The 13,231-nt window shown below is 36.9% G+C and overlaps 1 protein-coding gene across 1 annotated transcript in view; it reads left to right on the forward strand.

Annotated features, from left to right (window-relative positions):
* LOC136027370 (juvenile hormone esterase-like) overlaps positions 1-13,231 on the forward strand; it is a 64,009-nt gene that overhangs the window by 27,606 nt on the left and 23,172 nt on the right. The window contains exon 4 of the mRNA XM_065704551.1: positions 8,771-8,956. Coding sequence (XP_065560623.1) covers positions 8,771-8,956 — 186 coding nt within the window. The remainder of the gene's footprint in view (positions 1-8,770; positions 8,957-13,231) is intronic.

The raw sequence follows: 13,231 nt of genomic DNA on the forward strand, positions 1-13,231 counted from the left end.
AGTGTGTTGGACCGATGTTCAGGCAAGTATGTCGAGCGGCCTCAGTGTCAATGTCTGTTCCCGTAATCTTGAGATTTGTACAACACTTTCTCTGATAGTGGAAACATCCAATATATTTGACCTATTTTATATTTTTGCTTTAAGTTAAGTCTCACTTGCACTCCCTTAAATTATGGTTCTACCTGTGGTCGCTACCCACCATAACCCATAGAGGGTTTACAGCTCATCGTTTTTATCCAACAAGCATATTGTCTAAATAAGATGTATAATAAAGGAATCAAGAAGAATTTATGTGTGTAAAGGTCACTGAAATCAAAGTTTATAATATCAAAACATTTTAAGACTACAAATTAACTAAGGTTTGCTACCCTATTATATAAGAAGGCACCTATCATAAATAAAAAATTATCTGCTCAAAAATATGGTTTATTCTCCAATTCCTAGTAGTTTTCTTGTAATTTGTTCCTTTTATAATCTTTTTCCCGAAGATAGATACAGTCCTTGAAAGTCTTAATTAGGACGTTTTAGGGGTTTTTAGAGAGGGTCAGTAGTGGTAATCTTATGCTGCACTACTTGTCTAAAACAACGTAAACATATTACAAGTTAAAGGCTTTTCCCTCATAACCATCAGACAATCGGCCGGGGGAAAACCTCACTCTTGGAATCTCCATTGATTACAGTGTTCGATCATCACCTCAGGCCACTATACTCGGTGATTGGCTTGGGAAGGAGTATCCCAAAGGAATATTTTATCTATCCCAGTTGAAAAACAATAAGGCTACTAATGCTGATAATAATGTAATTTTTAGTAATACTCTAACCTAGTTAATAGGTTAGAGATAAGATACTGAATATGATCTCTAAGAATAAACAAGTTAAAGCCTGACCATTGTTAGAAAAATATAAATATATAGGTAGGAATAGTAAACTGGGAAAAATTACTATTATGTTCTACATACAAAAATTGACTGACACAGAAAACGCTTCTGTACGGTGTGTATTTGACATTCTGTTCTAACCGAAAGTCGCCACAGCACATAATAGCCACACGAGCATTCTCACTGAATTTAACTTACAAAATTCTCTGCCGTGCTAAAATTTCTGTCAATTTTAATTGACCATGAATACTACCATGAACTATTTTTCAGAATCCGAAATAGTTATCAAACGGTAACACAAGAAAGTATACAAAGGACTGACCACTAAATTTAAAATCTCAAAAGGACCACAACATCTTTGATTTTTAGCTAATGTCTAACTACGGCTTCAAATCAGCTTGACCCAGAACTCACTGCCTTCCAACGCGTACGTAGATCAATTGGTCATGAGAACCGTCATGAAGAATTAGCTGTATTAATCTTTTAACCCTCAAAGGTGGAACACATCCTTGGCTGAATCAACCCAAAACATAACCCATGGAACAGCTTAAAATTACTCATGACTAAGATACAAAGTGCTGTAGAAATGATTGGATTAGGGAGAACTGTTTTAAAAATCTGAGGGAAACATTGACATATTTTTCCAGGGTCCCAGCCCGCGGGTCACTCAACTAAAGAATGAATATCGATAAAAACTCAGGGTGGGAGTTAGATATAGGGCTATAGGAGAAAGGTTTAGGGGTAATATATACTAATTTGTAAAGGGAAAGGGTATATTTGAAAGACAAAAGTTTAGAAAGCCTATACCTTGGTAAGGCAGTCGTAACTGAACAAATAGTTATTAATTGAGGAAACTGACTATCATGTTTGACTTCTCAAAGGGATTATGACCCCACCCACTCGATTGGAGCAAAATGCCTGGGAAACATGATTGAACAGACGTGAATACCCTTTCCAGGCTCCCCCAATCCAACCACATCTTCAATACAACACGACTCTTCCAAAACTCATTATAGTCCTTCCAGTTATACTTTCCAACAATATTTATTTTCAGTCAACAAGAAGCAAGTCTCCTCCTCCCCCTGAAGCCCTTTTCCTCTCCCGTGGTTTGGAGCAAACAAACACTACGTACCTGAAAATGTGTTTTGTGCTAAAGCAAGCTGATTTATCAAATTATGTCTCTTCCTTAAATTTCTCACCTCTTTCGGCATTTTTTTCAATTTTCCAATGAAAACAAACATATAATCCTCAAATGGAAATTGTATTCTAGTTCCTGTTATTTCAACCTGAATTTTTAATCTTAAGTTTTAAATTTTGCAGCTTTTTAACTCTTTTAGTTTTCTTTACTTTGGCCGAGGAAATAAATCAGTTGTCATTAAATGATAGCTGAATCCCCATATTAGGTTTTTCCTGCTAAATTTTGACTTGCTGAGCTTTACAAGGAAAAGGACTCACTTTAAATTTATTTCCAACCTTATCTGACACACCAAGTTCCTCATCCTGGTGAATATTCATCGATTACTCATCCTCGTAATTCAAGGCTTGAAGTTTAACATTTTATTATAGATGACATGGAAAATCATGAATTTCAGACACATTTTCAGTCGGAACCAGAACATTGCTTGGCTTCATTTTTTCACCATAATGTACTATCCATTTTCGTCTCGCCAACTTTCCTATGGAATACTCAACCTTCCCAATGTTTTTAGAAGCAATGTGTAGGAATAAAAAGGTTCCTTATGTCTCCAAAGTATCCTCCAATAGAAACTTAAACTGCAAAAATAGATACAATGCTCACTTATTCTTTTCTTTTCTTTGGAAAAAACCATCTTTCTTTGCAATTTCTATTCTAACCTGGGTTGATGGGTTTGGGTGTTAAAAATTGTAATACTTTTATATGTTTTTGAATAAGGTTATCTTTGCTCTATTAGTAAGGATAGTCAGCACAAATACTTGATTACTGCAAGAGTCAATTGCAATCTCTGCTAACTGTATATAAATTGTGATTTATTTGATTTCACGAAAATGTGTTTGGGTTTGTGATTTCAGAAACACATCATTTTTTTCAATTATCTTAAGTCTTTTTCCTTTTCAAATATACTTTGAGCACTCTGTAGTATTTTCTAAAAAGCTTTTCCATTTTGGTTCTTCGTGGTGTTTTCTCTTTTCTCTTATAGTTCTTCAGCACCTTCCGAAATGGTAAATTGGCGTTTGTCTCAACACTTAAGATTTTTTAACTAGTATTGGTACTCTTTCCAAGACGAGAATATTTTTCATCTCCATATATCTTCATTTCCCGTACGCATTAATTCTATAGCTGACGATAGTTTTGGTGCGTGGGCAATTTTAACAACGAGTTTCATCATTTGTTCATCTATCCTTTCCCTTTTTCTTGTGTATGCCTGCTTGGCTATTTTGATTTTCACAACCCCTGACTCAATGATGAATTGATAATTAGTAGAACTATTTGGGTGATCTTGGCTCATATTTTTATTAATTGCTCTTTGTTCATTTTTCCAAACCTGTGTGCTGTCGATTTCCTTTTTGGCATTCCATCCCTTACCATCCAGACAAGTCATCTTGATTCTGCTTTGTGTCTGTTGGGTGCATTTCCATAGACCTCTAAGCATCTTTATCTCTCTCTCTCTCTCTCTCTCTCTAATGGGCTCTTCAAGGACACTGGCCACCACCTTTTCTAGGTATCCGGGCTCATCGTAAGACATTCTATTTCCTGATCCTAATTGTGTTGCGAGAGCAACACTTTGGTTTTGTCCCGTTTTTTTTTTTTTTTTTTTTCAATGCCGCCGATCTCGGCTTATTCCCTGAAACTGGTAAGGGTCTAACCTGTGCGGTTTTTACGGAAAGTGGTTGATGAATATGACATTACATTTTGGAAAGCTCCACAGAACTCTTGCCTGGGGTCAAATAGGATGGTTTTTTCTTGTCCACGAGCCATAAACTATGGTGTGCAAAGTGAAGTGGAGTTATATAGCTTATGTCAGAGAGGAGTATCTGAAGTTGTGCAGCCGAGCTTTCGTTTCATCAAACCTTGTTTCTGCTTTCGAGTGAAAAGCTCTATTCTAGCAGGCAAGCAGGCAGGCACCACTTTCAAATTGAAGATAGACTAAAATCTATAAATGTTAAATATATGCGGTAGTTACCCAGCCCTACAGCCAATATATCTTCTTTGAGTGATAAAAAGAAAAATTTAAAGAAGCAAAAAAGCGGCATTTTCCCACAGGTCCGAAAGTACTCTCGTGATTTCGGCTGGGTTTATCATTTGTTTTTATGGACTTGTGATTGAGGTAGAGAAATTTTATCATATGTATCTTTTAAACTTTAAACGTTCTGTCATTGTTAGAGATATTGGAGCTTATCCTTTGCTCCTTTCTAAATGGTGACGTTAAAATTTGGCCTACGGCATAAAAATCAATTTTTGAACTAAGACAGATAGAATTTTTTTCGACGGCAATCGATAGCTCTTGATGAGCTGATCAAAGTATATGTCATCCATTTTTTGGTACAAAAATTTATTCATGAGATATACTAGTTTGAAGGTTTCAAGGGGTTGACAACTTCAGTAGTAGGGTACAAACTGAAACCAAAAATAGGCCGATACCAATTGTAAGACTAGTAGAGGACTTGTAAGCAACAGTCGGCTGTTAGACCATAATAATCTTCGGCAATAAGGGGTTTGCAACTTTGGCTAGCTAGTGTACTTATTATTTGTCTATGGTGTATTTGATGGTAAGACCAATTTGGTTCCAGTGGTGAGACACGCAGGGGACTTGTAAGTAATAGTCGTCTGTTAGGCTACAATCATCCTCAGTGAAGAGGGGCTTGTAACTTTTGCGTTAGTGTAGCCTACCCATACTCACTGTAGCCTAGAATTAAGTGTTTACGCAACGGGTACAAACGATAACGTAAAACAATGAAAGCGCTGAGGGATTTGTAACTTTTGCTAGTTGGTGTACTCATACTCACTGTAACATAGAATTAAGTGTTTACGCAACGGGTACAAACAATAACGTGAAACAGTGAGGCAGTTTCGTAATAATTAATAGAGTTTCATCTATGACATTTTGATCCTGAAAAGTTACGGATAGCTTTATAATACTAATTAGATTGTATAAGATATTGTTCCAAGCCTTAATCCGTCACGATGTCTACGATTGAAAAGGATAAAGTCCGACTGGCTGCAAAGTCAATTTAGTCCCTTCTTTTGGTATTTTACCTCGTGATGAGCTGACCAAAGTATATGTTATCCATTTTTTTGGTACAAAAGTTCCTTCATGAGATGTACCAGTCTGAGAATTTCAAGGGGTTGACAACTTCATTAGTAAGGTACATACTGAAACCAAAAATAGGCCGATACCAATTGTGAGACATGTAGGGGACTTGTAAGTAAAGGTCGGCTGTTAGCTCATAATCATCTTCGGCAATAAGGGGCTTGCAAATTTTGCTATTTGGTGTACCTACTATTTGTTTCCAGTGTACTTGATGGTAAGACCGAGTTGGTTCCAGTGTTAAGACATGTAGGGGACTAGTAAGTAATAATAGTCTGTTAGGCTACAATCATCTTCAGTAAAGAGGGGTTTGTAACTTTTGCTAGTTGATGTAGCCTACCCATACTCACTGTAACCTAGAATTAAGTGTTTATACAACGGGTACAAACGATAACGTATAACAACGAGGCAGTTTCGTAATAATTAGTAGAGTGTCATCTAAGGTATTTTGATCCTGAAAAGCTACGGATAACTTTATAATACCAACTAGATCATATAAGATACTGTTTCAAGTTTCCATCCGTCACGATGTCTACGATTGATAAGGATAACGTTCAACTGGCTGCAAAGTCAATTTAGTCCCTTCTTTCGGTATTATCGATAGCTCGTGATGAGCTAATAAAAAATATGTCATAGTAGTTTCTTCATAATTAATAGTGTCATTTATGGTATTTTGATCCTGAAAACTAGGGATAGCTTTATAATACCAACTGGAATATATAAAGATATTGTTCTAAGCTTTCATCCGTCACGATATCTACGATTGAAAAGGATAAAGTTCAACTGGCTGTAAAGTCAATTTAGTCCCTTCTTTCGATATTCTTTTGTTATTGCTGTTTTTTCAACGCTGAGGAATAGCCTTCGATCATGTGATTACTGATCGCGTTCTTCTTTGAACATAACGTTTTAAAAGCTTCGATATACTGACATCTTCAGCGTTTAACCGACAGCAAAGAAACAAAACCAAAGTGTTGCTCTCGCAACACTTTATTCGGCGAAGCCGGACAAAGGTTGCCGCAACACTTCACGTTGCTCAGGCAACCTAGGTCTAATATATACACCCAGTCTCTATCCTGGTTTGAATGTTCTGTTCCTGACAATTATTTTTTGTGACTTTGGGGTTGATTTTTGTCCAGGCTTTCTGACTGCAATGAAAATCAAAGTATTTGTGAACTCGATTGGATTTTATCCCCTGTGTATGAATCCGTCATATTAGGAGCATACTGAAAATGTGCTTCGTCAACTGACGGCCATTTCGCTACGTTTATTCTACAATTATTTTTATTTGAGTTGAAAAGCTCTCAGAATTTTTATTTCTTTATTTTTCATGTCTCCGAGTAGCCATGTTCAATGGCTACTTCTTCACGGGAACGTTGGTGTACCCGTTTATTTGTTTCCGGTGAATTTGATGCCTATCGCGGGAGATGGAACGCCAATCCCGGCTTGAGAATACCGGCAAAATTGCTGTCCCTAAGGTGAATAGTGAAATTTTGGCAACCCTCTCATCACATAACAAAGTTCATGAGAGAGGTAATAGTTTGATTTCTGCAGGAGGCAACTTCCTTTGCATGATGATTTTCAAACAGTTCGTGGTAACAAACTCTAGTAAGGAGCGACCCGGCTCAATAGTAACCAAAACTCAAAAAATAGGAATTTCGATACCAATAGTTACATCAAAAGAATTTCAATTTAATGTTTATTTTAAATATATAAGTTTCATCAAGTTTAGTCCTACCCACTAGAAGTTAAGAGCCTGAGAAAACTTGCCCTATTTTAGAAAATAGGGGGAATCACCCCCTAAAAGTCATAGAATCTAAACGAAAATCACAACATCAGATTAAACGCATTAGAGAACCCTACTGTAAAAGTTCTAAGCTCCTATCTACAAAAATGTGGAATTTTGTGTTTTTTGGCAGAAGACGAATCATGGATGCGTGTTTATTTGTTTTTTTTTTCTTTTTCCCAGGGATGATCGTATTGACCCAATGGTCCTAGAATTCCTTGAGAATGCTCATTCGAACGGAAATGAAAAGTTCTAGTGCCCTTCTTAAGTGACTAAGAAGTTGGGGGCACTTAGGCCCCCTCCCATGCTCTTCTTTTTCCCAAAGTCGTTGGATGAAAATTCGGAGATAGCCATTTTATTCTGTATAATCGAAAAACCTTATAACTATGTCTTTCGGGACGACTTACTCCCCCCACAGTCCTAGTGGAAGGGGCTGCAAGTTACAAACTTTGACCAGTGTTTGCATATAGTAATGGTTATTGGGAAGTGTACAGACGTTTTCAGGGGGGATTATTTGGTTGGGAGGAGGCGTTGGGAAGAAGGGGTTATGCGGGCAAACTTTTCATGGAGGAATTTGTCATGGGGAAGAAGATTTCTATGAGGGGCGCAGCATTTTCTAGCACTATCTAAAAAAAAATGAAAAAAAAATATGAAAAGATTTTTTCGACTGGAAGTAAGGAGTAGTATTAAAAATTAAAGCGAACAGAAAATATTATGCATTCAAGGGATTTACCTCCTCCTAATACCACACTCTTTAGGCTAAAGTAATTTTAATAATTTCAACTATTTATTCTACGGCCTTTGTGATTCAGGGGACAAAATTTAAGCTTTTGTGTAAAGAGCGAGGCATTGACGAGAGGACGAACCTTCTCATATACGTAATAAAAATATACGAATATAGAAGTTTGTTACGTAAGCTAATTCGTAAGTTACGTATATCTTTTACTAATGAAAACGTTTGTAAAAAAACTAAAAGTTCTAGTTGCCTTTTTAAGTACCCTAGAAATTGGAGGACAACTGGGCCTTCTCCCCCTCCTTTTTTATCATAATCATTCGATCAAACTATGGGAAATCCATTTAGCCAAATATGTAATATGCAAATTTCGCTTTTATTATTTATCTGCGGAGAGCCGAAATCGAAACATGAATAACTAAAAAACGTTCGGAAAAAAAAAATAAAAACCAAGTTTTTTTAACTGAAAGTAAGGAGCTACATTAAAACTTAAAACGGACAGAAATTACCCCGTATATGAAAGGGGATGTTCCCTCTTCAACGCCCTGCTCTTTACGCTAAAGATTTTACTATTTTAAAAAGTAGAGTTTAGAGAAAGAGTCAAACTTTAGCGCAAAGAGCAGGGCGTTGAAGAGGGAACAGCCCCTTTCATATACGGGGTAATTTCTGTTCGTTTTAAGTTTCAATGTCGCTCCTTACTTTCCGTTAAAAAAACTTGTTTTTTTTTTATTTAAACTTCTTCTGAGTTTATATGTAGGAATGGTAAATACGATGACTGCATTATTATCGAATCAAAATATTCATTTGAAATTACTTTTGAATAAGGTTTTAAAATTTTGTCAGCTATAAGTGAAAACCAGGCATATCTGTTGGTTGTTAGTTTATTAGTTTTTCTCTAATTTTAGGGAAGTAGGGGCTAATAGCTTTGAGTCTTTTGTCACCATCGCAGCATTCTCTTAAATAACTTATCCGTCTTGATGCCGACTATAGAGAAAGGCATGATATTATTTTAATTTGTTTGTACTTTTATACTCTGATTATAAATAAAAAGTTTGTTAGAGGCTCTTTAATTCTCATTTTTCTTATACAGGATTTCTGAGTACTGAAGACAGTGAAGCCCCTGGAAATTACGGATTGCTTGATATGACACTAGCCTTAGAGTGGATCCAGGAAAACATTGAAAACTTTGGTGGTAATAAAAGGAAAGTTACAATATTCGGAGAAAGTGCTGGAGGAGGTGCTGTCCATTTATTGATGCTATCTGCTAGAGCAAAAGGTTTGTCCTTTGTAGTTATCTGAGAACACGACGAATCCTTTTGTAATTGGTGTTATATTTGAATTACTAAGTACGAATAAGGTTCTGGTTTTTAGTAGTTACTATGTGTAACAGAAGAATAAATAGAGTCATGTCCACAAATTCATAATTTTGGACATGTGGGAGCACTGTGGTTTAAACTTGTCTGTCCCTAGGCTCTTCTCTTTAAGTAGAGCCTAGTTAATTAGGTATACCTAGGCTGTGCTAGGCATAACTAAGGAATAGATAGGGCTTCGACCGTGCAAGACTCATGGACTATTCTACTAAGGGTTGTTGTCAGTTTTATCATGGGTAGTGTACATTTTTTTTACCCGTTTTGACCAAAGCAGTACTGTTTGCCTAGTCATCTTTGAAAACAATACTTTATTCGGGTCTTTAGTCAATAGTACTACTGTTTGGAACTTTCTGCTGCGAAAGACTTTTATTAAGTACTTATATTGTCAGATCAATTACAGATCTATCAGTAGTTAAAAATTTATTTTTAACTACGTTGGCAATTACAACGATATTCGGCTATTGCATTTATACGAAATTTTTCATTATCGTTTGATTAATATATTTAATATTATTTACTTTCTTTGATTATTTGTAACGATGTATGTCAGGTATATAATCAGAGACAATATTTATTATGCTAAAGAGCCAAAAGCCTTTGATGTATTTCTATTTTTTTTTTTCAGAACCAATTCATATAGAAGAGGTGGTCGTAGAAACTTCGGCGTTGGCTTAATATATTGATATTTGAAAGTTCTTTTGTATTCTAAGAAAATCAAAGTGATTGGGAGTAGCAGCCACCTCCCTTGCCTATTTTTGCAATCCGAATTACCCCTTAGAGCCTCGAAGGACTTCCGAAGAAAATTTTCAGATAGCCATTTTGTTCAGGATTATCAAAAGGTTCAATCAACATACCTCTTAGGATGAAACGACCCCCTTCAGGCACTGAAAAAAAATCTGTAAACTACGAACACTGATAAATGTTAAAACATATGCTATATAATGGAAATGCTTGGCTTGTGCAATGTCTCAGGATCAGCTAAGGGTATTAGGTTCAAACTTTTAGGAAATGTTGATTGAGATGTTAAGCCAATCAGCGCTATTTGGATCCAGATTACTAAAAGAAGGTACCTGCAATGTCTCAGGAACTGCTAATAGTGTCAAGTTAAAATTTTAGGGAACAATGAGGGGTATGTTGAATTAATTCAAAAAACACTATGCCCATCCAAATGGTCAAAAGGGCGTATAGCCAATATTCAAGGAGAGGCTAGGTGTATTACGCTAAAGCTTTGAAAAATGCTGAAAAATGATTTGCTGCTTACTTACTTCCCCCTTTCCTTATAACTATTAGGGAACCTTCCCTCTCCAACTTATATTGACAACTTTATACGTAAGTATATCAACTTAGAAGTAGTTTTCACCTGAAATGTTTTCAAAGAAAAGCTTAAAAATTTGCCATTTTTCACTCGTCTGAGAATTTAAGCGCTTCAATTCCTGGTCAATAATTAGAAATTTGGGCCACAATGAAATAATCAATGGAGAATTCGGGGTTTCGTTTGGATCTGAGTATATTGATTTGCAGTTATTTTCTTAAAGAGCAATAAAAATAAGCCAGGTAAATGCTTCGAAATACCTTGCTAGGACGTTTTCTAGCCGCCCTTCCCTTTTCGCTAAACTTATCCCCCTTTTTTTAGATTGTAAAAGGTAGCTAAACTTGAACTTTATGAGAAAATTTCTATAATGGAATACGCTAGAGGAAAAAACCAGAGAATCATAAACTGAGGAGTTACAACTTACCCCTATGAGGGGAGAAGAGGGCTCTCAAATAATTCAATATTATTGTCAGAAAGAAACTTATTTGCTATTTCTTATTACTATAGTGAAAGTATATTATTACCTTAATTACCTTAATTCGCGCTTCAGAGCGATAAGGTCCAATGAATCTGTTTTGCTCTGTGAGTGATGATGACTGACATCTGTTACTGATCTGGATCTTGCCAGCAGTATTTCCAGTTCCTGCATGACTACTCGCTATCCAGTGACTTCTTTAAAGTTATAGCTGAGGTTGCTGACACTGCAGAATCGGAGAGGGAATTCCAGTCGTTGACAATTCTTTAGGAAAAGAAGTTTTGACACATTCTAGTGTTCACATGGCGTTTGGGAAGTTTCTTTGAATGGCCTCTTGTATGGGATTGGTAGGGCATATTCAAGTTGAGGAGACTAGATGTGTCATTAGAGAGTTTATGGGTAAGCAGCATGTCACCTCGTCTGCGGTGGTACACCAGAGTGGGTAATTTGAGTTTTTTTGTCTTTCATCGTAGGGGAGGTCTTTCAGCCCATTTATAACCTTGGTGGCACGCCTCTGCACGCCCTCAAGAAGTCTCGTGTCGCCTTTATATTGGGGAGCGGCTATGCAGTTTCCAAAGTCAAGGTTCGGTCTTATCATGACCTTATAAAGTTTAAGAAAGACTTTGGGTGATCTGCTTGTAATTGATCTCTTGAGTAGGGCAAGTCCTGCATTAGATTTAGAAACCACATTCCTTATGTGGGAGTGGAACTTGAGCTGATTATCAACGAGTACACCTAAGTCCCTTTCTTCATTGTGGGTTTGAAGATCAATCCTTGTTCGCTTCTCAGGATCCCGCATTGAGTACACTGCGTTTTCATTCTTTGGTCCAAAGTGCAAGACGCAGCATTTGCTGATGTTGAATGACAGTAGCCACTCTTAAGCCCACTCGTTGATATGGTCAAGATTGGCTTGGAGGCTTGCACTGTGTGCTGGACCGAAAAGCTTAGAATCATCGGCAAATAGTGTGATATCATTGCTGACCCTGGTGACTAAATCATTGATGTAAATCAAGAAGAGGGTTGGGCCAAGGACTGTACCTTGTGGAACACCACTGATGATATTACAAGGTTTGGAGTATATCTTTTGAACACCTGATCCAAACAGTCTGACCCTTTGTGTGCGTTTAGTGAGAAAACACATGAGCCAATCGACCGTCATCTGGTTCAGGCCTGCAGAGAGAAGCTTTATGCAAAGCCTTCTGTGGGGGACCTTGTCAAACGCTTTGGCTAAATCAAGGAGAATCAGGTCAACAGGTATACCAGCGTCGAGGAGCTTGGTAATGATATTATAAGTTTCAAGTAGATTGGTTTCCACCGACTTATTGCGACGGAATCCATGTTGGTTATTAGAAAGTATCATGTGGGTTGTAAGATGGTCATGGATCACATCATTCACGATTCTCTCAAAAAGCTTAGCAACGACGGACGTTAGGCTGATTGGTCTGTAATTCTCCGCTCTCGATTTATCCCCTTTCTTTAAAATGGGGACCACATGTGTGAAAATGGGGCACATGTTATCAAATCATTTTATTTAATGCCTAGATAGGTTACATTTTTGGAGCATTTTCCACTGGAATCGAGGATTGTGTTTAACCATGACTTGCCAATTTGTGATTCACAAGTAATATCTAAGTGTTCAAATTTGCCGGCTGGTAACAAACATTTCACGCGTTTATCAGAAGAGCAGCTGTTCGGTAGAAAGTAAGCCTTTAAATCATTAAGGGCTTAACATGACGTACCTGTTTATACTTTGTTTAGTAACCTGCTTGAAAGTGGTTTAATAGCGTTTTAGTGAATTTTGCGAGAAACTAAGATTCTTCTATCACAGTGAAAATCATGTGATATCATATATACATTATATTAGGATTAATTTGGGTATACCTAGCTTTTTTTGGGGGGGGGGCGTTTATAAAAAGAGGCTTACCAGCATATAAGCAGAGGTCAAATCCTTTTTAATTTCTTTAGCAATATATTTCTATAAAAATTTGACGCGTTAAACATCCTATGTAGGACTGATGACATTCTTGTTCTAATAGCCATTTTTGTCACCTCCCGGGGACAATAAAATATACTCAGTTCCCTCTAGAAGAAAAGCAGATGAAGCTTGTGTTTTCCTGGAAATAGTGTGATACCAAGAAGCCTTTGTTCACAGAAAAATCAACAGTCACCCTAACGGTTCTCCTCATAAGAAATGAGGGAGAAAATCCTTTGTTTGCTGACAAAAAATGGCAGAAAAGAATGAAAACATTGGGGAGATATAGGGAACACGTTCTTACTTGAGAGGGCCCTTATGGGTTTTTGAAGAGAATTTAGATTTGGTGGGGTCTCATAGGTATTTGAAAGAACAACTGAAGAAATCTTGATTTTGCGGTGGTTTCGCAGGTTTTTATAAAC

Source organism: Artemia franciscana, chromosome 5 (assembly GCF_032884065.1).
Source record: "Artemia franciscana chromosome 5, ASM3288406v1, whole genome shotgun sequence".
NCBI lineage: Eukaryota > Metazoa > Arthropoda > Branchiopoda > Anostraca > Artemiidae > Artemia > Artemia franciscana.